This window comes from Corythoichthys intestinalis, chromosome 17 (assembly GCF_030265065.1).
Source record: "Corythoichthys intestinalis isolate RoL2023-P3 chromosome 17, ASM3026506v1, whole genome shotgun sequence".
In the NCBI taxonomy this organism is placed as follows: Eukaryota; Metazoa; Chordata; class Actinopteri; order Syngnathiformes; family Syngnathidae; genus Corythoichthys; species Corythoichthys intestinalis.
This window is the reverse complement of record NC_080411.1, coordinates 10031005-10057691: the sequence shown is the minus strand read 5'-3', so window position 1 is coordinate 10057691 and position 26687 is coordinate 10031005. Positions and strand designations below refer to the sequence as shown.

At 39.2% G+C, this 26687-nt stretch overlaps 1 protein-coding gene and 1 long non-coding RNA gene across 7 annotated transcripts in view; one reads left to right on the top strand and one right to left on the bottom strand.

Moving 5' to 3' along the window:
- LOC130905273 (uncharacterized) overlaps window positions 1-26687 on the top strand; it is a 69321-nt gene that overhangs the window by 16346 nt on the left and 26288 nt on the right. The window lies entirely within an intron of this gene.
- The window catches only part of mapk10 (mitogen-activated protein kinase 10), a 70576-nt gene that overhangs the window by 17683 nt on the left and 26206 nt on the right, over window positions 1-26687 (bottom strand). For all 6 annotated transcript variants that reach the window (XM_057818474.1, XM_057818472.1, XM_057818473.1 and 3 more), the window contains exons 4-10: window positions 18728-18857; window positions 18466-18524; window positions 15474-15612; window positions 15159-15324; window positions 12181-12252; window positions 5982-6164; window positions 799-923 (exon numbers count right to left, since the gene is read on the bottom strand). In XM_057818474.1, coding sequence (XP_057674457.1) covers window positions 799-923; window positions 5982-6164; window positions 12181-12252; window positions 15159-15324; window positions 15474-15612; window positions 18466-18524; window positions 18728-18857 — 874 coding nt within the window. The remainder of the gene's footprint in view (window positions 1-798; window positions 924-5981; window positions 6165-12180; window positions 12253-15158; window positions 15325-15473; window positions 15613-18465; window positions 18525-18727; window positions 18858-26687) is intronic.

Sequence of the window (26687 nt, the reverse complement as noted above, 5' to 3'; positions counted from 1 at the left end):
TTTGAACCTTTTTCATATTAAAACCTCTTATTTAGTTGACATTTCAGTCACAGACTACCATGCGATTAGATTTATTGATATTAAAAGAAAATACATAACCTTTTGAGGCTTTACACACAGGTAGGTTGCTAGCATTATTAGCGTTACTTAGTTTCTATTCCCACCTAATCTGGAAATGTTCAGTATTATTTCAAAGTATGTATACATAATTGCCCGGTAGTTAATAATATTAATCTTTATAATAAATTTCGAAATTGAATTTGACGGCGGGAATACACTCTTCTCGCCAAACCCGTAAGAGGGTATGGCGTCATGTAAATTTGCCCCATGTTTTTATATGGTATAGTTTTACTTGAATCACCTCACACAATTTTGCTTGTAATTTCATTTTGAAACACAAACTGATGTAGTGCAAGAACCATCCAATCAAAGATTATAGCAACAGAAGGCAGAATTTTTTTTTTTTTTTTTTTTCCAGTGTTGTGCTCAGTCAACGTTTTTTGGATTAGTAATTATTTGTAATCTCCCCAATATACAACAACAAAAGGGTAACATTTCCTTTTAGGTTATTTAGTTGGTTACACTCCATCATGAATAGCTGTTGACTTGACATTGTTTATGTCTTAGCAAAATATTTGATCAAAAGTAACATACAGTATACGGTAATTCATTAGAATTCAAATTTGGTGTTATACTATTAACTTATTTGTATTCTCTTACATCGAACAACATTATTTCTAGGATTAAAAAAAAAAAAAAAATCAATGTTTTTGGATGTGCAATGACAGGCCTACTCACCGCCTCCACTTCAGCCGGATCGTACCACACGTTGATGTAGGGGTGCTGCAAGGCCTCATCCACTGATATCCGTTTGGCAGGGTCAATGATCAGCATTTTGGACAGCAGATCTCGGGCTTGGCTTGCTGTAAATTGTATAAAAGGACAATAAAAATGAAAACTAGGAGCAATTTATGTACGGAACCCCGGAAAAAGGATGAAATGACCCTGAAACTCTTTCCCTGCCTGCCCAGGTCACAGAATATGTGTTGTGTTAGTTAGCAAAAGAGGGAAATTCATATTGAAAACACCCGTTGACGATCGCCGTCAATGGCAGCCAAGAGTTTACTAATTTGAGGGTAGAAGAGATTTATAAACAAAACGAAAAATAAATAATTGGAAACATTTATTTTAATGTATGTCGTTAATCTGATTGATTTATTGATTACAATTTATTTTAATTTATATTTTGAAGTTTTAATGTTTTAAATTAATGTTATTCAATTAAGAATGATTTATATTTTTTTATGAGTCATGGATTTTTTGTCATTTTTTATTTATTACTCTTTGAAAAATAAATTTTCATTAATTAATGTATCCATTTTATTTAAAATTATATATGTATTTTTTTATTGCCCCTTTCAAAATACACAAAGGCAACAATAATACTCCAAATGGGTGTCAAATGTGGGCCGCAAATTTTTTTTCCCGCCGACCGCCATTGGGCCCTAGGCCGCAAGTTTGAGACCACGGTCCAATATGGATGCAATAAAAACCTTTAAGAAAAGCTTGAAAAGGTTAAAGGGAACCTCGAAATTAAAGACTTGTATGCTCTAATAAGCCACAATTGTTCTCTTCTACTAAAATGCGTTTCTAGAAACACAAATATTATTGCCATTGATTTAAAAATATAATAATTAGTACATGTTTTGACCTACGGAGGGCGCCATGTTTTACACGCACAATGCACGCTGAGGGTGATGACGAGGTTGGACTGGACTGGAATGCACTTGGAGAATAGCTGTGCTAGCTAGCAAGCAAAGCTAGTATGACGACTGGCATGATCTCGTCAGATTCTCCTGGCTGCAGGTCAGATTGTTTTGATGAGTTCCCAACGTCGTACCTGCATCCAATTCCAGCTCATCAACAGTGTCTTTAAACCGATCCTAGGCGGCTTGCCGAGATATTGAGTTTCTGCCATTTGACAGTTTGTATATCCCTTCGTTGCTAGTTGCATCATTGCCTTGTTTTTTTTGTCTGCCTCTCACCGTGGTTTTCCCTCGAGTTTTTTTTTTTTTTTTTTTTGTATTGATCCCGACCTACTGTCACAGACCCTTTTTGTGTCTCCCTTTTTGCGATCTCGTGTTTTTTGTGTGTGTTTAATAAACCCTTTCACGCAATAACTATGTTACTGTTGTCCGCTTGCTGTCTGAATTGAGCCGTGCTTTCTAATTCCGTGGTCAAGTCAGACGCGCTTTTTTTTCAGATGCGTTGACCTTTTCGGTTTTTTACTGCACAGACAGACAACGCATTTGGGTTGCAATTGCTTTATAAGGAAAATAATGACTAACGTCACGTGGATGTATAATCCTGTGCACTACGCGCTCGTCTGTTGCACGGGAAACACGGGTTCGAATCCCGCTGGAGGCCATCATTAATTGCTGTTGTTGCTCGTTTTGCGAAATATCGACAGTGCTGTCCTGCTCATCACTTTTCCGCAGGGTTCAAATTGGAAGGCCAGAACCGACGACATGTTTATGTAGCTAACGAGTGAGACAACATGTTTATGTAGCTAACGAGTGTGGAATAACGGCAGCGATGCCTGGTGACGTCACCGCCCAGAGTGCAATGCATCATCAACAACAATGGCGACCTATTAGTTAAACTAATTTTTCAAATTTTATAAAAACTAAAACATTAAGAGGGGTTTTAATATCAAATTAGTAATAGGAAATAACTCATCCTCACATTTATCTTTTAAGCTACAAGTCTTTCTGCCCGTGGTTCCCTTTAGAATGTTGACTTCAAATCAAAATGTTTTTTTTTTTTTTTAGACTTTAAAATATAGCGAAAAGATCACCCTCCCACTATGACTCCTCTTGATCTTCACTATAAATAAACACACTAACACAGAGGACAATGAATAAACTTCCGCCCACTTCTACCTCGGTATAGAACTGATGGTAATTTTGTCAAATGATACCTCTGGTTGCTCTCTATTTCATTCCTCCCTCCATCCATATATCACTCAATCTATGCATCCAACTTTAGCTCAGGGGAAATTCTCTCGCTTCCTGTCTGTGACACTCTGATCTCGCCCTTCTAGACTGATTAATATTTTAGCAGGAAGCAGCTTCAATGTCACAGCAGACATCCAGCAAGAAAAAAACACTCTAAAAGTGGAATAAATTGTCTTTTGACACATCAAGTGTGTGACGTCAATAAATCGTTTAGTGAGCACTGAAAGGATTATCGAACAGGTACTGTACGCTAGAGACAACTTGAGCTACAAGCAGTTTTGTTTCGGTTAACAATGACGAGAACGAAAATATTTCTCATTACGATGATGTAATGACAACAAGCTAAAACTTTGTGTCTTGAATGACTTACATAACCAGACAATTGCTAGACATTCGCCACGCTGATATTTATCCAAAGTAAGCTGTAACAAGTAAATTTAAGATATCATAGATATATAATTTCTTTCAGCAAATAGTCTGTTATAATAATGATTTTTTTTTTTTTTTTCATTTGCCACATTTTGTTGCGTAAATGGAGCGTCAGTTTCAGGCTAATATTTAGGCTTGTTTGCGTTGCTAACGTTAGCATGTCATGTTACGGGAAGAGCATTTGGGGACTGTCTAAAACACGTGTACTCGTTTGTCAATTTTCATTCGGAATGGTAATCGACAAGGAAAAATAGATAAGGACAAACATTTTTAAATGAATAAATTTTCTATATATTAGGCATGTGCTGGTATGTATGAGATTCTGACAGTATGATAACCTTAAGCCAAAATATCACTGTTTCACGGTATTGCAATTACAGCTCTTAAATGAGTTAGAGATATCTGGGGTTACAAAAAAAAAAAATTCCACTGAACAGGATTTTTATTTTTCAAAACATATAAGCAAATTGAAACATAAGTATAATGTTCAGTTAAAATATAATAAAACAAAATTTAAATAAATGCAGTCCATTAGGTGCTCTTAAACACACAGCCACAGCTTAACATTATCATCAGAACAGAAATAACTGAATTATTTCCCATAAAAAGCACGTGTGTATGACTCGTATCATGTTTACATGACACACTCTCGTTCTCAACACAGACAGTTGCCAGAGAGAAAAATATAAGTTTTACCACCGCCAGACACACTAAACATTAGAGGTGGGAATCTTTGGGTACCTAACGATTCGATTACGATTACGATTCAGAGGCTCCGATTCGATTATAAATCGAATATTGGTGTCACCCAAACCCCCCTTTTTAATGTTTTGTACATTAGTTCCAAAATAGTTTAAAAATCCTATTAGGCTAAACCAAACTAATATTTAAGAATCAAGTTAACAGTTAAAAACATTAAATAAAATACTCAGGTTCCCATTCTGTATCAGCAGCTTTAAACTACATTCAATTCATTTAATGATGTGAATCAACCGTTAAAGTTGATAAAATTGCTCCCGTTATTCCATAATTTCCCTTCTTTCTACTTACAACATTTCAAAGTTTTAAAACTGTTTCATCATTTTAAGATAGATTCAAGTCAAGATTTTGCTGATGTAGGAGTATTTCAGATAAAAAGTTAATTAGGTTCGCTACAACAGAGCCTTCTAGAGAAGTCTACTGCTTTAAGATGGTGGCTGTTTACAACGCGGCAACTACTAAACGGCAAGCCTGTCGTCAGGGCTGGCCCAGCCTATACGCAGACTATGCAGCTGCTTAGGGCCACTGACCACTAGGGGGCCCCCAATCTGGCAATTGTTTAATTTATATTCTATTTTGTTTACTACAGTTTGCTTTATTTGACTTTTGTGAGTTTTGATACTTGATTACAAGCTTTAAAAAATAAAAGTCCTTCCTTAACTTCTTTCTTTCCTATGTTCTAACACTGCAGTCGTCTGTCATTTAGCATCTAGTTCTGCATATATGTGATATCTACTGTAGCCGTATGTGGCGGTATGTTTGTAGCAACTAGCAACTGGGCGTTGTTTGAACCAGCTGTCGGCCGTAGTCAGGTATTTTTGTTTTTTTATCTAGCGGCATGAGTTGAACATGATATTTGCTCTCGGTCCGTTCCTCATTGCGTCATGAAGACCGCGCTGACTGTGTTTTAGTTCTGCAATAATCGGAATCAATTCAATAATCGGAATCTGGATGTTTGTGAATCGTTCTCGAATCTTCCACGGCCGAATCGCGAATAATCTAAGAATCGGAAATTTCGCACGCCTCTACTAAACATGCTGGAGTTAACTCTCGTAGCTGGTGGGAAACGTTTATGATAGTGTTTACTGACCTTTAATTTTGTATAAATGCAAAATTATACGGGAGGTACTGTCTCCTCAGCAGCCACCCTCCGCATGTTTTACATGTTGGTTGGCCCTCTTCCTCTAAGCCGCGGCCGTCTGTAACTTTTATGTAGCTCAAGTATTCCCATACCAGCAATTTCGTTTTCTTCGATGGTGAGAAAAAGTTCAGGAGTTTCACCTCCTCCAGCCATCGTGTGGCACAGCTGACTCACTGACACTGAGCAACAATCGTGGGGGAGGGTTGAGCCTTGCAGCTGCAAGTGCGTGATTTCTCCTTGCATTTATGGTACATAAAAAATAGCTAATGCATTCGGGTCGTTATGACAGAACTTCTTTGCTGTTTTGAAACCGTGACATTTTCATACCACGGTATACCTTGAAACCGGTTATCGGCACATGCCTACTATAGATTAATAAGAATGAAAATTAAAACTACACTTCATACACGCGCTAGCTATGGTTAATGTGACAATCACAACAAGACGCAGTTTGGCAGATTTGGAACCATTAAAAAAAAAAAAAAACGACATGTCAATCCCAGTTTACCTTAAAGCTAAACACAACTCAAAAAGAATTACATGTTGTGTATATAACCAAGCCAAATCTCGCCTCATAAATGACAGCTAGCTTAACGCCAACACAAAATCACAATCTTTACAATCTTTCTTCTCACCTTTCAATTTGTTGTGCTCGGAGTCCGCAGGGAAAAGACAATCCGGGAAAAGTTTAGGAAAGGTGAGGCCGGCGTATTTAGGCCGGTTCTCCACATAGTTCCTCACAGTGGGCTGCAGCTTCTTCATAAACTCCGGTGACGGTGTACCGAGCTGCTCGATCACCTTGTTCCATTGGTCGATATCTGATGTGGGATTAAGGCAAACAAACACATACGCGCACTGGAAATATTCTACAACACAGAAGTATCTAAATTCATATTTTTCTTGACTGTTTTCTGCAGAACTCTTGTGCTGTAAGTATACACCCAACTAGGTTCAATAAGGCTGGGTTCGCACCGCAGGTCTTTATGCACAATTCTGATTTTTTTGTTTTTTTTCCGTTTTTTTTGCCCGTTCAGACTGCCGTTGTCCATTGAGCCCGTTATAGTAGTACGCATGCGCACTAACTCGCAGTCCGATACGCGCTGAGTAACTGACCCGCATGCGTAGAAGCATCAACACAAATGACTACACATGCTGGCTGTACGTCATTCCAGGATCATCATATTGTGATTTTCAAAAAGAGGACACAAATAAAAGACATTGATAATCCCCGTTTTTTCTTATATTCAAAGTTAATATGGATTGATAGAACGCATGCATGCACTGTGCATCCATGCCCCACCCCGGCCATGTAAGCAATACTGAAATATTACTCATTTGAAGCACAGAAAGAAAAACAAGCATTATCAGGCTTTTCTTTTTCTTCATTTTATTTGTTTATGACTGTGGTCAAGCCCGCCTACTGGGTTAAAGCAGAGTTCAAGCTAGTCGCTAACGCTAATACACAGCTACACCGCCGCCGTCCTGCCTGCCACTCTCGCTCTTTGCTGCATGAATTCTGATTTGGGAGACTTGACAGTTTAGACCGCCACCACATTCTGGAAAACTGTGGCCCAGATGGGATTTAAACCACATACAAAGTGACCCAGATCGTATTTGGAACGTTCCACTTCTTTGCGAGTTGTCACAGTTAAGAGTTAATGCCTCACTCAAGTCGGAAAAACACGAAAAAAAATCGGATTCATGCATTAAGACCTGCGGTCTGAACTTAGCTTAATTGTATTGCACCTTGTAAATGGATGTATGGAGGTGTAAATAAAATGCTCAATTTTAAGGACACCTCCAATTAGTTGTCCCGATCACATGTTTTTGCACCTCAGTTCGAGTCACCTGATTTTGATGATCTGGTGATGCAGAGTACTGATCCAATACTTTGGTAATTTATTGAATAATTTGTTACCAAACATACATGTTTGTTGGGTTCTTTTGGCAAATATCCTTGTCCATCTTAGCCCTTTAAAAAAATAATCTTAAAAGCCTGATCTGTTTCAGCCGATTCCGATCTTCTTAAAATGACGTGCTCGGGCCTGATTTTCGATCGCGTGAGTGGATCACAGACATCCCTAATCGTTATACCTCTGGATTATTTGTTGCTTGTAGCCCCTAACTTCACTGCCATTTACAGCGAAAGACGTTCAATTTATTTGAACTGGCAAAAGCTACCATTGAGTGATTATGTTTGACTGCCTGATCGAACGATTGCTGCCAGTCCTCCCAGTCAAATTGGCTGGGGCGTCTTATTTCCGTCAATGGCAGTCAATGAGGTCATACTTAAAAATGAAGATAAATAAATACATATATAAACTTAAACTTTTTCACTTGATTCTGATCTCCCAAAAATGAAAGGATCGGGCTCATTCAAATTTTATTTTCGACACCTTATATATACTGCAACTAACATAAAAACTTTTTCTCAAGGCGTTTACACACACGCACACACACACCCCTCTTCTCTCAAAGCCAGAATGTTCCAGACATCCCATACTTATGTCATCATCCTGGGAGCATTAACTTTGTAGAAAGTCTACATCACGTTGAGCTGGGCATCAGTGGCATCGTGAGGACGAACAGGCAAGGTTGGACATCAGAAGGATACGGTCCGTCCCGGGGAAGAGCACTGTGCCTCTAATCACCTCTCCAAAGATGCACCCCACTGACCACATGTCCACTGGGTTCACGCAAAAACACACACATATTCGAATTACTGCCAGATAACCTCTCGAAGAGATGTTGTGGTACATCTCATCACTGAGGTTTGGGGTTCATTGTTGCTTGGGCATTCCTGCATGAATTTGGGTTCGGCTCCTTTGCAAGTCTGTTATAAGTTTAAAAACTCGTAGTTTTCAGGTGTGGCCTGGGCCGGCGAGCTCGGCGGTTGCCTAGGGTGCCATTGATTGGCGGGGGTACTAAATTGCTTTGGAGGAAAGAAAAACCTTTAAAAAAATTTCTCACGCTATGCTTCCCAGAACATTTCAAGTACCTTTAAATAGGCTACATATGGAAAAATATTATCCATTTCCAACTTGAATTGAATTAGCCACCTGCTATTTTGTGGCCCATATATAAAAGTCCACGTTAACAGTATGTAATTAGATCCACTTCACGAAAAAAGACAAATAATGGCAGGTGAATAAATCAAAGGTCGTTCAATCCCACGGTTTCAAAACAAAACTAAAATTATCACATAACAAACTAAATGGCATAACTAGCAATGAATGAAACTCATAGACTTCATAATGTATTGACGGGAGACGGGGCGTGGGGCAGATTCATAGGGGGGCTATCTCCGTCAAAGCTGACCGAATGGAGAAACAGACAAAGAGCTTTTTTCATTGAAAATTCATGTGAATAAATGCTTAAATCCCTCTCCTTTCTTTATAGATATGGACCTAAAATAGTATCGATCCTTTGTTAAAAGAGCAAAGAACCGGGCAGTTTGCATTTATTTTACGTAAATATTGCGAACTATGATGCTAGTCGGTAAGCAAATTAGCGGCCGCCATATGTAAATAAAGAGCTTTTTCCGTTAAAATCTTGTGAATAAATGGTTAAATCCCTGAATTCTTTAATAATATGGACGTAAAATAGTCTCGATTCTTGTTAAAAGCAAAAAAAAAAATTGTGCAGTTAGCATTTATTTTACGTAAATATTGCGAACTATGATGCTAGTCGGTAAGCAAATTAGCGGCCGCCAGATGTAAACAAAGAGGTTTTTCCGTTGAAAATTCTTGTGAATAAATGCTTAAATCCCTGAATTCTTTATAGATATGGACGTAAAACAGTCTCGATTCTTGGTTAAGAGCAAAATGAAAAAATAATAAACGGGCATTTAGCATTGATTTTACGTAAATATGTTGAATGTCCTGCTAGTCTTTAGGTCACTGTGGCGGCCCCCTTATTACAACAAAGAGCTTTTTGAGTTGAAAATTTTTGTGAGTAAATGCTTAAATCTTTTAATTCTTTATAGATATGGACGTAAAACAGTCTCGATTCTTGGTTAAAAGCAAAAAAAACGGGCAGTTAGGAGTTATTTTCCATAAATATTGCGAAGTATAATGCCAATGCTGTAGCTGCTGATTTCTCCCATTGATTTTTTTTCAAGTTTCAAAATGCATGCATGGTATGAAAATTATAATAATTACCTTGAATCCTCGAACAAATCACTCCTGAGACAATCCGACCTGTTTGTATGCAGTACAGCTTTCGAACTTTTTCAACCTAAATCCGGCGTTGGATCGCTACATGTGACCGTCTGCTAATAAATGACGCAGAGTGTTGGACAGCCCCATTCAGGAAGGTGTGACACAGTGAATGGGGATTGTGTCATGTCAATACATTATGAAATATATGACTAACTAAATATATAATTAGCACAGAACATGAAGTTTAAATGTTATTTACATCTGTAGTGCTGCAATGCATGCGGGGAGGCATGAGGCACGTTGTGAGACAACTGTGTTGACAGCAGGTGGCAGCAGAATTTGTCTGTCTCTTCCAAGGGAAGTGAGAGATTACATTGAGCAGTGATGGCCAAATGAAGCTTCTTGAAGCAATGAAGCTTTGCAGTCAATTGATTGAAAGCTTCGTGGTGGGTTATTTGCTTTATGGCGCCATCAAGTGAGTGGTTAAAGAGGGGTGAGAATTCTATGGCTATTTGTTTACGAAAATGATATGAATGTGCTTGTGTTACTGTGTGAACAAAATGCAACAGGTGCTATAAGGATAATTTGCTATACATTGATATTTAGAAACAATAGCTTTGACAGTGTTTTGACAAAATATAAAATATTTAAAAAATATTAAATTGTTATTTTTGGGGGGGTGGGGGGTCTTCGAGCTACACATTCCCTAGGGCAACTAGTCACCTCATAAGCTACAGTGTAACAATTTATTCCAGTGTTGTGACTCACACACTACATGCAGTACAGTCTCAAACAGACTTTTGCCTTCTTGAGGATGCAATTAGAGATCCCCCGCAGGGGATGCATCGCTCCAGGTAAGCGCTTCCTTCGACACGCACATGTTGAAATATTAATTTAGAATACAAAACGCTCAGCAACTCATTGACTCTTGTTGTCAGTGCTGCAAGGTTAATCAGAAGAGAAACAAAGCGTTGCTTGAGGGTCAATGGGTTAGTTTGCACTTTAGAAACAGAAATGTGTGTGCATTAAATACATATGCTAATATTAGAAATTACTAGGTGAAACAGTTTTAGAATGTTACGATGTAAAATAATTTTAAAATATTGAAAAACATGCTTTTAAAATGTATTTTTTAATACGTATTGATTAAAATATACTTCCTAAGAATTTATAAATCATGTATAATACTTGAATACATTTCTTTAAAATCTATAAATACTAATGCGTGGAAAAAAATAATTTCACATACTGTAAACCAAATATTAATAACATATATTTTTTCAACACTGAACTGTTTTATAAAATAAACCGACTAGTGGTGCAACAATTAATCGACAATTAATTAACTAACAAATTATTCCACAACTATTTTGATAACCAATTAATAGTTTAGGACTTTCTCCTCTTTAAACTTGTCTAAATTCTTGAAATTATAACATACATACAGTGGAGAGAACAAGAATTTGATACACTGCCAATGGGAAAACCCATTGGCAGTGTATCAAATACTTGCCATTTACAGTTCATGTTCTGTTGATTTTGAGTTACTAAAAAGGAATTGACTCAAGAATGTGCCCAAACGAATAGGAAGTGACCTGAAATCAACAAGTATTAACCTGTAAACGCCCTAAAATTAACAGGAAGTGCCCTGTAAGTGCCCACAAAAGACTTGCTGTGAATGCTCTGGTTTCAGTGCCATTGACAGTGCTAGAAATCTAGCGCCGTCAATGGCAGCCAGTGAGCTAACATAGGCACTATTCTAATGGAAGGTTTTGGTAGCAACCTATTTGTTCCTATTTTAATTTTTTTAAAACAGCGACACCTTTTTAAAACGATTAGGGCTGCAGCTATCGATTATTTTAGTCTAGTTAGTTCGAATTATCAAGTAATCAGATAAAGCACTTAAAAAAAAAAAATCCTGAGCCTCAAACAGTATTAAAAATCAAATAAATGAGGATCTAAGTACAACAAAAAAACAATTAGCTAACTTATATGGCAAAAATCTGCTAGCTTAAATGCTATAAAATGCTAACATTTTATTTTTACAATGCTCTTAACAAATGGGTCAGATACATATTTCCACAAAAAAAAACGGCCAAATATACCTATAAACAAAATTACGAATGCATTAAAAAAAACATTAGCTCAAACAAAAACTTAGTTCATGTTAGTCTTAACAGGAAGCAGCTGGATTCAACCGTGTGAAATGAGTTGTTGCCACTATAGGGCAGTGTATCCACCCAAATCAATAAAACTAAATGTAAACCCAGTTTAATTAAACGAATACTCAAAGCAGCAAAATTTAATTCTGAATCTTTTTTTTCTAATCGAATTACTCGAGTTAATCGATTTATCATTGCAGCACTAAAAACGATAGATCGATTCTTGGTGGGAGCATATTGATAACCTTTCGGGCTACAAAGTATCTCGATATATCAATTTTTGGATATATTGTCACACCCCTATTTGAGTTACTTTGGATATAAGGTAATTTAAAAAGAAATTTGTATATTTAAATTGTATCAAATATAATGTGCGTACCCCACTTAAAAAATGTAGACATGTAAACTAAACAAATATACAGTATGGGGCAATACGTTTTTTTTTTCCATTCCAATTTTGTCCTTTGGTTCTTGATACCCTTAAAGAATAAAAACACTTTGAACAAGGATACAGTCCCGCCCAGGGAAAAGGATTTTGTGGCGCACCATTTCTCCCATAATGCACCCAACCGACCATATGTCCACTGCACACAACAAGGCGAAGGGGAAAAGAAGAAGGGAAAAGCAACAGATTAGTGTGAAACCCTGAAGACATCTAGGAGATAAAACAGTCATTAGAAAGCAGTGGCTGAACAAAAGTGCTTGGTCTCACACTGTAGTGTTAGTGGATTGTTTTTTTAAGAGCAAAAGTGGAGCTTTAGTGGGATTAAAACGTCAGAAAATGCGCACCTAGGCAACCTGCAAGACCCCATCAATCTGACAATGAGTCATAATGTTGTTTACCCAACAAGTCAATGTTCAGTAAGACTTTGTATTGACTACAAGGACAATTATAAATGTTACAAGGGCTTTTGTTTTGTATCCCGCTGTTTTAATGAATATGTTAACAGTGTCTCGCAAACATACCGCTGCGTTAACTTAAGCCTTTCGCTGATTAAATCACATCTGTTGTAGAATTTGTAAAAAGATTTACAACCTGCCTATGGACGCGCGGTGGCTGCGGTCCTTAAACGTGACATGCTATCATTTTCTCTGACATTTATCCGTATTCGCTAATAAGCTACAGCTAAATGAATTGCCATAGTAATTGTAAATACCTCAGATCACAGACACTGTTGTTCACGCTTATATTTAAAGCAACACTAGGGAACTTTTCAAACTTTATAAAATATTTTCATAACATTTGTGATATGTCATCTGACAACTAGTTGAATGGCACCTCTTTTATATCTTGAAAGGGTCTGTATCGCTTTCACTGGCACTAATTAACTTTGAGGAGGGTGGCAGGAACCCTGCCACACAAAAAAAACTACAAATGTGCTGACTGCTTTACCCTTTCCTCCCATTCATCATAAAGACGGAAGTTGATGCTAACAAGATGCTTGGTGGCAAGGCCCCAGGGGTCGATGAGATTTGCCCGGAGTTCCTAAAGGTTCTGGATGTTGTGGGGCTGTTGTGGCTGATATGCCTCGACAACATCGTGGACCGAATTTCTAGGCACAGTCAAAGCATTGAGGGGGTCCGGTTTGGTGACCTCAGCATTGCATCTCTGCTTTTTGCAGATGATGTGGTGCTGTTGGCTTCATCAAGCTGTGACCTCCCAACTCTCACTGGAGTGGTTCGCAGTGTGAAGCGGTTGGGATGAAGATCAGCACCTCCAAATCTGAGACCATGTTCCTCAGTCGGGAAAGGGTGGAGTGCCCTCTCCGGGTCGGGGATGAGATCCGGCCTCACGTGAGGAAGTTCAAGTATCTTGGGGTCTTGTTCACGAGCGAGGGTAGGAGGGAGCGGGAGATCGACAGGCAGATCGGTGCAGTGTCTGCAGTAATGTGGACTCTACACCGGTCTGTAGTGGTGAAGCTGAGTAGAAAGGCGAAGCTCTCGATTTACCAATCGATCTACGTTCCTACCCTCACCTATGGTTACGAGCTGTGGGTCGCGACCGAAAGAACAAGATCCTGGATACGAGCGACCGAAATGAGTTTCCAACGCAGGGTGTCCGGGCTCTCCCTTAGAGATAGAGTGAGAAGCTTGGTCATCCAGGAGGGACTCAGCGTTGCGCCGCTACTCCTCCGTGTCGAGAGGAGCCAGCTGAGGTGGCTCGGACATCTGGTTCGGATGCCTCCTGGAAGCCTCCCTGGAGAGGTGTTCTGGGCATGTCCCACCGGCGGGAGGCCCCGGGGACAAAACCCAGGACACACTGGAGAGACTATGTCTCCCGGCTGGCCTGGAAACGCCTTGAGATCCTGCCGGAGGAGTTAGTTGAAGTGGCTCGAGAGAGGGAAGTCTGGGCTTCCCTGTTAAAGGTGCTGCCCCCGCGACCCGGCCCAAGAGCAAGTGGAGGATGGATGGATGGATGGATGGATGGATGGATGGATGGATGGATGGATGGATGGATGGATGGATGGATGGATGGATGGATGGATGGATGGATGGATGGATGGAAGTTGATGCTAATGCTTTCGCGCGAATTCTACAAAGATGGCAGAGCAAAAGAGACAAATAATATGGCGGCTACCAGGATATACAGAATAAACATTGGGCCGGCTTTCACTCGCTGGCGTGACGCCCCCAAACCGGACTTGTCAGCACTGATGTGTTCAGGTGGGATGGGGGGGGTTAGCCACACTAAGCCACACAGTTGCTAACGCTATTGCTTAGCCACAACTAGATTCATTACCACTTTTCATCCTTCACACAGCCGCTGGAAACACAAATGTTGTTTGATCCATCTGCAGGCGACCATCATTATTTAACAACAGTATGCGGCTGTGCGCTGGTCCTCATGGGGAACGCAGTCGCTAAAATCAACTAAAACTGAAAAGTTACCTAGTGTTGCTTTAAACGTTAAGGGTTGAGGTAATTTAAAAATTTTGCTAAGCAAAATATGTGGTATTTCGGTACATGATTTAAACAACTTCCTAGCACTGAATTAAATTTAACATGTTGTGTGAGTGAAGGCAACAATTAGCATTTTTAGGAGAATATGACAATCGAGGGATCTAAGTTCCAGTAATGGGGCATAGTTTTTGGGTGTTTTTGTAGTTTAGCTGTAATAATTCAATAACTCTTATTTTAAAAAAATAAGAGTGTCGAAGGTTTTCCATATCAACTACCAAAGAACGCAAATGGTCCTCAGAGAAAGTGTTACTGCATGTTGCAAATGGGTTCCTGGCACAGAATGACTAAGTTAATTAGTGATGCAGAGACTTGGCATTTAACTGCGATGAGTGTACCAAGAGGAGCACTAAAATGGAATGCTACCAAATTTATTTCCTATGCATCGTCTTGTCTTGGTATTCTACATTTCTTGGGAGTAAATCTTAGACACAAATTGTATGTATTCTACTATTAGCAGTTAATATATTTGCCTATAAACACGTATAAAATTATAGTATTACAGCAGTGTCCATTTACTATGCGTTCTTACCGTTCTCTTTGTAACCCATGCCCAATATAACTTCGGGTGCTCTGTAGTATCTCGTCACCACATAAGGGGTCATCATGAAGCTAGTGCCGGCCGTCCGAGCTAGTCCAAAGTCCAGGATCTTTAGAGTGCAATCAGACTTCACCACTATATTGCTTGGTTTCAGATCCTACATGATGGGATAAAAACTTGAGTCAGTTGTAGAATTTTACAGTTGAATGTTAGCAAAGGATTAAATAGGTTTTAAAGAGTGTTCCATAAACCCCTAACAAAGCAAAACGGTGTCGAGTTTGGCTAGGATATAAACATTAACCCTACTCTGTGAATTATGCCTGCTGAATGTAGGTGCTTGATGCCGCATAACATCTGGTAGAGCAGGTAAGACATTCTCTCGTGGTCTAGCTCCATCTGGATCACCTGGCACAGGTTGGCATCCATCAGCTCCATCACTAGGTACCTGGGCAACATTCAAATGTTAGCAGCGGAACCAATCAATTGCTCGGCAGCGACGCAGTTACACACGAGTGTGAGAAGCAACGCATCTTGACTTTCATGTCAGCGCAAAACTCTGCACCTGTTTTGTCTGTCAGAACACTTTATGCCAAAATGGGCTAATGGTGTAGCGAAGCTGTGTTCTTATATTTTGAACCCACCCACTCAAAACCATTTTATGTCTTGGTGCAAGGTGTCTAACCTGATTTTCACAGGTCTTATCACACAAACAACGTGTGGGTATTTGATCCATTAAAATTTTATTCATAAAATTTTCCGTCCTTGGAGGTCCGCTTGCAGCTCCTTTTACTTTGCACTCTTTGAACTCCCAAATCCAGCAAATAATCCACCAACGAAGATTAGCTGTGCCATATTTAAAGGGAATGCAAAGGTGGTTGCTCATATGCTGCACATGGTTCGTTGAATGCTTATACCCAAGCAACTCAAAAAAATCGCGTCTCCGCCAAATTACCAGCACATGGTCTAACACAAGGGTGTCTCATTTTGGCATGTGGGCCAGACTAGTTTATTTTTAGTTGAATAAGTCAACTCACTGGCTGCCATTGATGGCGCTTGACGTCCAATCCAATCAAAATGGATTGGACGTTGAGCGCCATCAATCAACTGAAACCAGAGCGTTCACAGCCAGTCTTTTGTGGGCATTTACAGGTCACTTTCTGCTCAGTTTCGGGCTTTATAGGTTACTTTCTGTTGATTTTGAGTCACTTACTATTCATTTGGGGACATTTTTGAGTGACTTCTTTTTCAGTAGCTCAGAACGTTTGTTCATTCGCCACTCCCAGTCAACATGAATTGGACCTAGAGCGCTGCCAATTGCACTGGAAGATGAGCATTCAAAGCCAGTCCTTCCAGTGTAATTGAAATGGTCGTCGTCTATCAACGTCAATGGCAGGCAATGAGTTAGCTTTGCATCACTTCCATGTAATTTTAAGATACTGTACTGTACTGGAGCTTTAGAAGGGAAGCCCAGACTTCCCTCTCCCCAGCCACTTCAACCAGTTCCTCCGACGGGATCCCAAGGCATTCCCAGGCCAGCTGAGAGACAGAGTCTCTCCAGCATGTCCTCGGTTGTCCCCGAGGCCTCCCGGCGGTGGGACATGCCTGGAACACCTCTCCAGGGAGGCGTCCTGGAGGCATCCAAACCAGATGCCTGAGCCACCTCAACTGGCTCCTCTCAACGCGGAGGAGTAGCAGCTCGACACCGAGTCCCTACCGGATGACCGAGTTTCCCATCCTATCTCTAAGAGAGATCCTTCGGAGGAAACTCATTTCGGCTGCTTGTATCAGGGATCTTGTTCTTTCAGTCACAACCCACAGCTCATGACAATTGGTGAGGGTAGGAACGTAGACCGACTGGTAAATCGAGAGCTTCGCCTTTCTGCTTAGCTCCTTCTTCACCACCACAGACCGGTGCACTCGCTTCAGATGCTGCACCGATTCGCCTGTCGATCTTCCGCTCCCTCCTACCCTCATTCGTGAACAAGACCCCAAGATACTTGAACTTCTTCACGTGGGACAGGATCTCATCCCCAACGCGGAGAGGGCACGCCACTCTTTTCCGACTGAGGACCATGGTCTCCGATATGGAGGTGCTGATCTTCGTCCCGACTGCTTCACACTCGGCTGCGAACTACTCCAGTGAGAGTTGGAAGTCACGGCTTGATGAAGCCAACAGCACCACATCATCTGCAAAAAGCAGGGATGCAATGCTGAAGCCACCAAACCCAACCCCCTCAATGCTTTGCCTGTGCCTAGAAATTCTCTCCATAAACGAATCGACAGGGAACGAATTCGACTTATTTTCGGCAATGCAGACCAAACTCTGACACCGGTCATACAGGGACCAAACAGCCCTTACCAAGGGACTCGGTATCCCGTACTCCCAGAGCACTGCCCACGGGACTCCCCGAGGCACACGGTTGAACGCCTTCTCCAAATCCACAAAATACTTGTAGACTGGTCGGGCAAACTACTTCTTGTACATTATGGATCATTTCCTGTTGATTTTTCCGCATTTCCGGATTGCCAACTGTTGATTTCGAGGCATTCCCAGTTTACTTCCTGTTTATTTGATGTCACTTCCTTTTGGTTTTGGGGATTTTTTGGGTAGCGTCCTTGTTAACTAATTGGCTCCCACTGATGATGCTAGACGTCCAATCCATTTTGACTAGGAGAGGGCGAGTGAACGATTGTAACCGCGTATACGAAAGTGTGCCACTTGGCTCGATCACAAAAATCTACGGTTTTACAGCACCAACGTCAAAAAATAACCAGCCCACCAGGGAGTTCAATCCGGCCTACATTTGACACCCCCAGTCTAACACATCTGCTCGCCCAGCGCAACAAGGTGCAAATGACTGGACATGAAAATAAAGCACTAACAGTCAAACTATAGTGTTATAGGAAATGTAAAAAGTATAAAATAAAACGTTCAGGTCTTGAGTTGAGAGTTAAAATGGTATAAATTACAGTATGTGTATATTAAATGTAATATTCAAAATTTAAGCTTAAGTAATTCTCCTTGTCGGCAGTGGTACACGCCTAGAAAACACAGTCATCTGTCACTCAGTATGTGAAATGATACATACAGCGGTCTCCCATTACATTACATTATATTACACCCACTTTCAGTGATAACACTGTGGGGGTTGTGTTCTCACCATGGCAAGTGCAAAGTAATAACGAGAACATGGCTTCAGAACATGAAACGCAAATTCAAAGAAAATGCGTTGTGATCACGTGAAGTTCAGCAAAGACTTTTCACGGATGTGTTAATGAAGGTGCAAGCTGTACTTACACATCTTGGAACTCCTCTAACGATTTTTGCGGCGTGAAGACATTTAATAGACTGATAATCTGGAAGAAAGAAAAGAATGTGTCAAAAAAGATGACAATTTGCCATAATAATCATATAGTATTCAAAAGTAGTCTTCAATCGTATTCGTCATATAAAATGCAAGGATTTAAGGATATAAACACACAATGAAATAGTGTCTATTATATTTGTTGTAAATGGAGAACCTGTTAGAAAAGTCATAAAATGTCGAGTTGTCACGTACATTTTTGTGATTGACACATTTCATTAGTACCAACTCGCGGTACGCTCTCTTGGCGTGCGTCTGGTTCTGGAAAGGTCTACTCAGCTTCTTGATGGCCACGTTTCTGTCAAGGACGGCATCATAGCCCGCACTGATGACAAGAAATGACATGAAAACAATATGTTAGCATTTAATGTGACATTAATTGTAAAAATAAAATAAATCAAGCAAAATATATGCTGCTAAACACATGTGTATTTTGTGATTTGAATGACGGCAGTGCAGGGATAGGATTAGAGTGCCTTCAAATTGAACATAGACGCCTTCTGTCTTTGTACAAGGGCTGGTCACAGTTTAGCATAACAGTTATGCTGATTGACCATCAAATGTCTCCCAGTGAATATACCTGGGATTTGTTATATGAGCAAACAATTTGCATTCATTGTGCAACAATTAAATGAACAATAAATCATTGAAAAATAATGAATTATAAACTCAGAACATATAACTATTGCATTACCAGAAAGAAATAGTCAATAAGAAAAGTAAAAAAGTAATAAAAATACAAAACTCTGTGGAAAAGCCCAGGACAATACATCTTGGGAATTGTCATTGCATTGGCATGTCCTATAATTGCCTGCATGTATTTGAGGGTAACTACTGTAAATGTGATTTAATTATGAATGATTCCTTTTAGGTAATGATGTACTTTTTGGCTCCTTTCAATTTATGTTATTCATATGGGCATTTATTTTCTAAAATTTCAGTTTAAAGTTGAAATGTCCCGATCGATCGGGTCCGATCACGTCATTTTCAAAGATTGGAATCAGCAAAAAAATATCGGACATGCTTTTTTTTAATATATATATATATTTTAATCAAATTGTTTTCTAATTGTATTTAACGTTACAGACATAATATGTTACACTCATCCAGAGTCTTTAGTTTAGGCTTAAGGTAGGATTATCAAATTTATCTCGTTAACGGCGGTAATTTTTTTTTTTTTTTAATTCATCACGTTAAAATATTTAACGCAATTAACTCATGTGCTGTACGAACCACTCACGCTTTGTCGCGTTCAATCTGTAATGGCGCCATTTTACCTATATAAAGAGCTAAAAGGCAGCGTAAAATGAGTAGAGTGAATTTTGGCAGTCTTTGGAGCATTTTTTAATTGGCTAAAGCCTTACAATCCCTCTCCCTACGATTAGAAATATCGTGGGAAGCAATGTGGGGAAGAAAGGTAGTAATTGATCTTTTTTTTAACACGCTATGTTATTTCCAAACGCAGAGAAGATATATCAATTTGTACCACTATGCACAGTCATGGGTGCACTTCCCATCATGCATTTGGGCACAACAGTTAAATGGCTACAGTATAATTTACTGAAAGCTCAACAAATACACTAGATGGCAATATTTAGTCACAATTTACAAAGTCACATTTATCCTTTAAGAATTACAAGTCTTTCTATCCGTGGATCCCTCTCACAGAAAGAATGTTAATAATGTCAATGCCATCTTGAGGATTTATTGTCATAATAAACAAATACAGTACTTATGTACTGTATGTTGAATGTATATATTCGTCCGAGTTTTATTCATTTTTTTTGTAATGCATTGCCAAAATCCATTGAATTGAATCGGGAGCAAAAAAAAAAAGCAATCGGATCGGGAAATATCGGGATCGGCAGATACTCAAACTAAAACGATCGGATCGGGAGCAAAAAAACATGATCGGAACAACCCTAGTTTAAAGTTGTTCTCTTAATTTTAACAGAATATTTATTTTGTTTGGAAAACCTTGAAGTTGTTACATTTATCATGATTAAAGCATCCAAATGGGGCATCACAATACAATTAGAAATAACACATTAACTGCAAGACCGCATAAAACGGAATCTGTTTTATATTGGTATCGGATTTTCGGTGTTGGACAATATCGGGATATCGGTTAAAAAGTGATTATCGGACCACTCTAGATGGGATGCATGTTTATTTGAACTTGTTTTAGTCCCTGGGATGATTGCGGCCATGGTAACAGTGGAACGAACCTACATGTTAAAACACACGCAGAAGAGATTTAACTGACACCGCTATCTCTTAGTGAAGCTGGGAGGAGAATGATGTGATGAGCTGTGCTTTAAGCCTTCATTCTTCCTCATCCTCAAGGGCAGAGAGGCGTGTGCACATTGTCATCTGTCATATACTGTATGTCATGTAATGCAATGTAATGAAAAAAAGGTCTGGAAATGTTTTGAGTAAAGTCGCAACGTACCAAGGATATATATTACATATATTGCAGAAAAACAACTTGTTACATTATTATAGATCACGAGGAACAGTGAGTAGATGAGGAGAATTAAATAGTAGATACTGTATTCAAGAGTAAAAGCCATAAATTACAAGAATAAAACAAAAACAAACAAACAAAAAAGGATTTTAAAATCGGCAATAGACATCCATTGAATTTCAGAGTACGTCTGCCTGCTTAACTAGTTAGCTTGTTAACGTCAGTCGCGTTGCTAGGGTTTTTTTTTTTTTTTTTTTTGCGCACATAAATGCATATTATATAAGTAAACAATGTACAAGGCCACATCAAAAGATAAATATTGTATTCTGACAATATATCTGGCTGAAAACACAGACAAGCCAGAAAAAGCAGTTTCTGCTCTTGCACTCCTCCTTAAAAGAAACTGCTGTGTTTTAAGCCAAAAGAACTGTTGTGTCCGATAGAACAATATGTCGATATGCTGCCATAGCAGATTCATGGCGCATTAAGTCCCCGAAGTATTTTTAATTTGTCCGTTTTACCCTGCAAACCCCCGTTTACAGACGTCGCGCAAACGCTTTGTTTCAACCCAGCCGTAAAACGAAGGTAATTAATCATATTTATTATTCAAAATGTTTTTTTAGCTTTGAATCATTAATTGATGTCTAATATTTTGTTTTTAAAAAAAAGACTTTAAAAAATTCTTCACTCGCATATTTTAAACTTTTAAACAAATTACATCACAATGAAAAAAATGGTGTCTGTAAAAAAGTCACGGATATTTACCTCATAACTATCGCTTAATTGTATTTTTTTTGTTACTGTCGCATTTTCTCCTATATGGTAGATGATTAATAATCAATCCAAACAAAGAAAAATTGAAAAAAAAATGTTTAAAAGAGTAAATATATGAAAATGAACATCTCGACAACTGCCTGATGTCTGCGATTTCTGCATCGCGACCCTTTTTATATGACCATTTTTCACTCATGAAATCCGCCAAAAATCTGGCTGTGGCCATTCACAGCTGTGTCTCGACACTTGGTGATACATGCTACAAGCAGTTTTTGGATCAAAAAGAGGTAAGTACGCGGTAATATCTCGTTAAAATCATGGCGTCTTTAATTCTGCTCTCGCGCGCTCTCACCTCCAGTTAGGGTTTTGCTGTTTAATTTTTTTTTTTAAATGCCATCCTGTTCAAAATTTTTCTTCCCCCAGAAAATTGACATTTTAAGCTTTCCAATGATGTATCACATGTGCAAATCGGACAATTTTGAAATTTGGACAAATTGGGGGTCTGAGAGCGGAACTTCAAGTCACCAAAGTGTTTTCCGCCATATATAAAAATAATAGTATGAACTATTTAATAATGTAAATAAATAGCCAAATAAAATACATTTACACACTTAAAATGACACTTTTCACTTTTCTCAAATACGCGGGGTCCAATGACAGTGTCACGTGCGGGTTCCAACGGCAGATGGGGTGGAACGTCACAAGACGGGGGGGCAGGGTCTGTTAATGCGGGGTCAGTTCATGGACAATTCTTGCTTGGGTCCCCTTTATTGGCTGGGGCCCCAAACAACTGCCTGACTTGCCTGTTCGCGAGCCCCGCCTCTGTTAAACGTAACTTCCACTATCAACCCGGGCATCTCCACCCCGACATCCATTGTCTATTAATTCAATTCAATTTTATTTGTATAGCCCTAAATCACAACAAGGTTGTCTCAAAGGGCATTGCAGAGGCAATATGATACACAATCAGAAACAGCAATGAAGCAACAAAGATGAATAAATAAAGTTCAAGTCCTGGGCATCCGCCATCCTTAGACCCCCCATGTCGGCAAGGAAAAACTCCAAAAACTCCAGAGTCTATTGTCTATTAGTAGAGTACATATCATGTTCATACAATACAATACTAGCTTCCTATTGAAACAAAGAAGATTACAAAAATAGGTGAATTTTACTGCCAATAGCTGAAGAAAATGCAAACATATAAGTAAATTTGTATATTGGATCGCTAATATGAGAGGAATTACTATACTATCATGATGAAGCTCAGTAGAGACTAAATAAGATTACTACCATACTGTATCCCATTTGCTCTCAACAGGCAACCAGATATTAAAGCAGTTTTCAGTCAAGGTGGGGGATTTAGCTGGCTCGGATGCGATAAAACCGCCACCATATGACACCACATAACTTAATGACAGCTGCTGACCTGACTCCCTGGCATGCACGACCTACAACCTCCTTTAAATGGGCAATAGTCCAGCACTAGATTTTTATTTAAGCAAGTAGGCCACGATCCCGTGCGGCTGTTCGACAATGCAAATTTTGTACTTTCCTTAAAACGGAGGTTCAGCAGTTGTGCATTGAATTACAATGAACAAGCTCGCTCTACAGCGATCCCTCTTGGCCCATGTATTATTCTAAACACAGCAAAGTTTTAGTGCCAAGAATTTAAATCCCAGCATGTCTCAACAGTTTATTCAAGCTTAAATACTGTGCTAAAAGCCAGTAGTTTTTGTATAACAACACTTTGCGCAGCAGTTAATTTAGCGAGGTAAAAAAATTACGTTGCACTTTATTTGAATGCTTCTTACGTGTCATGAGCAGCGTTTTTAATAAATGCGTTATTTTTTTGTAGTGAGTAATTTAATGAATTACTTTTCCTATCTTTGCAACGCCGTTACTGAGGATGTGAAGGGGCGCGTGACTACAATTTGATTGAATGAAGCACAAGTTGTCTGATTTTGTCACACGCCAGCTGCCTGAAATAGAAAGAGAGCAGAGCGGGAGGGGTGGTGACGCCATTGCAAACGTGATCATGATTGGCTAGGTGGGCGGATCACGCCCTTTTCCTCACACTGTCTCACTGCACGGCACGCTCCGGCAAAGTAACACAACAACATGACAGCGATAATGGTGACAGGGCAGGGAATTTCAAAGGTAGCGTTCTCTAACTTGCTTATTTTCAATATTTAATATTGTTACTTCACTCAATATTTTAGGATAGTGTACTGCTTATTGTGCAGTACACGTAACATACAGTTTCAGATATTTGCACTGGTAAATGGTCAAAAGTTTACATATTGTGTTTTACATACAGTGCCTTGCAAAAGTATTCGGCCCCCTTGAACCTTGCAACCTTTCGCCACATTTCAGGCTTCAAACATAAAGATATAAAATTTTATTTTTTTGTCAAGAATCAACAAGTGGGACACAATCGTGAAGTGGAACAAAATTTATTGGATAATTTAAACTTTTTTAACAAATAAAAAACTGAAAAGTGGGGCGTGCAATATTATTCGGCCCCCTAGCGTTAATACTTTGTAGCGCCACCTTTTGCTCCAGTTACAGCTGCAAGTCGCTTGGGGTATGTTTCTATCAGTTTTGCACATCGAGAGACTGACATTCTTGCCCATTCTTCCTTGCAAAACAGCTCGAGCTCAGTGAGGTTGGATGGAGAGTGTTTGTGAACAGCAGTCTTCAGCTCTTTCCACAGATTCTCGATTGGATTCAGGTCTGGACTTTGACTTGGCCATTCTAACACATGGATACGTTTATTTTTGAACCATTCCATTGTACCATTCCATTGTGTGTTTGGCTTTATGTTTTGGATCATTGTCCTGTTGGAAGATAAATCTCCGTCCCAGTCTCAGGTCTTGTGCCGATACCAACAGGTTTTCTTCCAGAATGTTCCTGTATTTGGCTGCATCCATCTTCACGTCAATTTTAACCATCTTCCCTGTCCCTGTTGAAGAAAAGCAGGCCCAAACCATGATGCTGCCACCACCATGTTTGACAGTGGGGATGGTGTGTTCAGGGTGATGAGCTGTGTTGCTTTTACGCCAAACATATCGTTTTGCATTGTGGCCAAAAAGTTCAATTTTGGTTTCATCTGACCAGAGCACCTTCTTCCACATGTTTGGTGTGTCTCCCAGGTGGCTTGTGGCAAACTTTAAACGAGACTTTTTATGGATATCTTTGAGAAATTGCTTTCTTCTTGCCACTGTTCCATAAAGGCCAGATTTGTGCAGTGTACGACTGATTGTTGTCCGATGGACAGACTCTCCCACCTCAGCTGTAGATCTCTGCAGTTCATCCAGAGTGATCATGGGCCTCTTGGCTGCATCTCTGATCAGTTTTCTCCTTGTTTGAGAAGAAAGTTTGGAAGGACGGCCGGGTCTTGGTAGATTTGCAGTGGTCTGATGCTCCTTCCATTTCAATATGATGGCTTGCACAGTGCTCCTTGAGATGTTTAAAGCTTGGGAAATCTTTTTGTATCCAAATCCGGCTTTAAACTTCTCCACAACAGTATCTCGGACCTGCCTGGTGTGTTCCTTGGTTTTCATAATGCTCTCTGCACTTTAAACAGAACCCTGAGACTATCACAGAGCAGGTGCATTTATACGGAGACTTGATTGCACACAGGTGGATTCTATTTATCATCATCGGTCATTTAGGACAACATTGGATCATTCAGAGATCCTCACTGAACTTCTGGAGTGAGTTTGCTGCACTGAAAGTAAAGGGGCCGAATAATATTGCACGCCCCACTTTTCAGTTTTTTATTTGTTAAAAAAGTTTAAATTATCCAATAAATGTTGTTCCACTTCACGATTGTGTCCCTCTTGTTGTTGATTCTTGACATAAAAATTAAATTTCATATCTTTATGTTTGAAGCCTGAAATGTGGCGAAAGGTTGTAAGATTCAAGGGGGCCGAATACTTTTGCAAGGCACTGTATATGTGTTTTCTTAAGACAATAATAAATGTGATCCAAATAAATACCAGATAATATACTAAAATACTCTATATAATGTTCTTATTCTTCAATTAGTTAATAAAACAGCTTTGATGTGAAAGATTTTATAGAAATTTCTTAATCTTATATCTCTCTAAGACATATTTACGTTATCTCAAAATGTGTTAATTATACCCCCCTGAACGCCACGAACTGTATGTAAAAAAAAAAAAAGTTATCCGAGAATTTAAGAGAACGCTTGCCGTTAGCATTAGGCTAATGCTAAAGCGCACGCAACTGCTATGCTAATGCTACGAGATACATTTTGTGTGTGATGATCACTCAAGACACATTTAAAGGCTAAAGCAACATTGCATATTCTCTCTGGCGAAGATACGAAAACACTAGCGAGTTGGGGGTGGGAGGGCGCAGCACGTCAAATGAGTGACACAACCAGACACTGCTACGATACAGGTGTAGTGTTCGTTGCCTAAATATTTTCGTTATCATCGTTGACAAAAAACAACTCTGGTGTAAAACATGAAAATTAACGTCAGTTGCTTTGCTGAGTAACTAATTACTCTTGCAATGAGGTAACTGAGTTAACTAGTCAAAGTCATTAAGGGTCATTTAGTAAATTGTGTCACTTTTGATGCAAAGTTGACAATTTTTCAAATGTCTTCAGGTTAAAGTTTAGGACTTTAGGGTTATATTCATTCATTTTAATGACAGGTGTCATATGTCACTCTCATAGGAAGCATTCAAATAAAGTGTTACTAAAGATTGAATAGCTGGAGAGATACTGATGATAAAACCCATTGACAACAATGTTGTAATTTTAGGAATAATGTAGCAACGTTACCACTGTAAAATTGCACCCCCCAAAAAGGTTTTTACTGTTAATAATGCATTACTTAATTTTTTCCAAGATAAAAAGTGTTTTCCAAGAAAAGCCCAAAT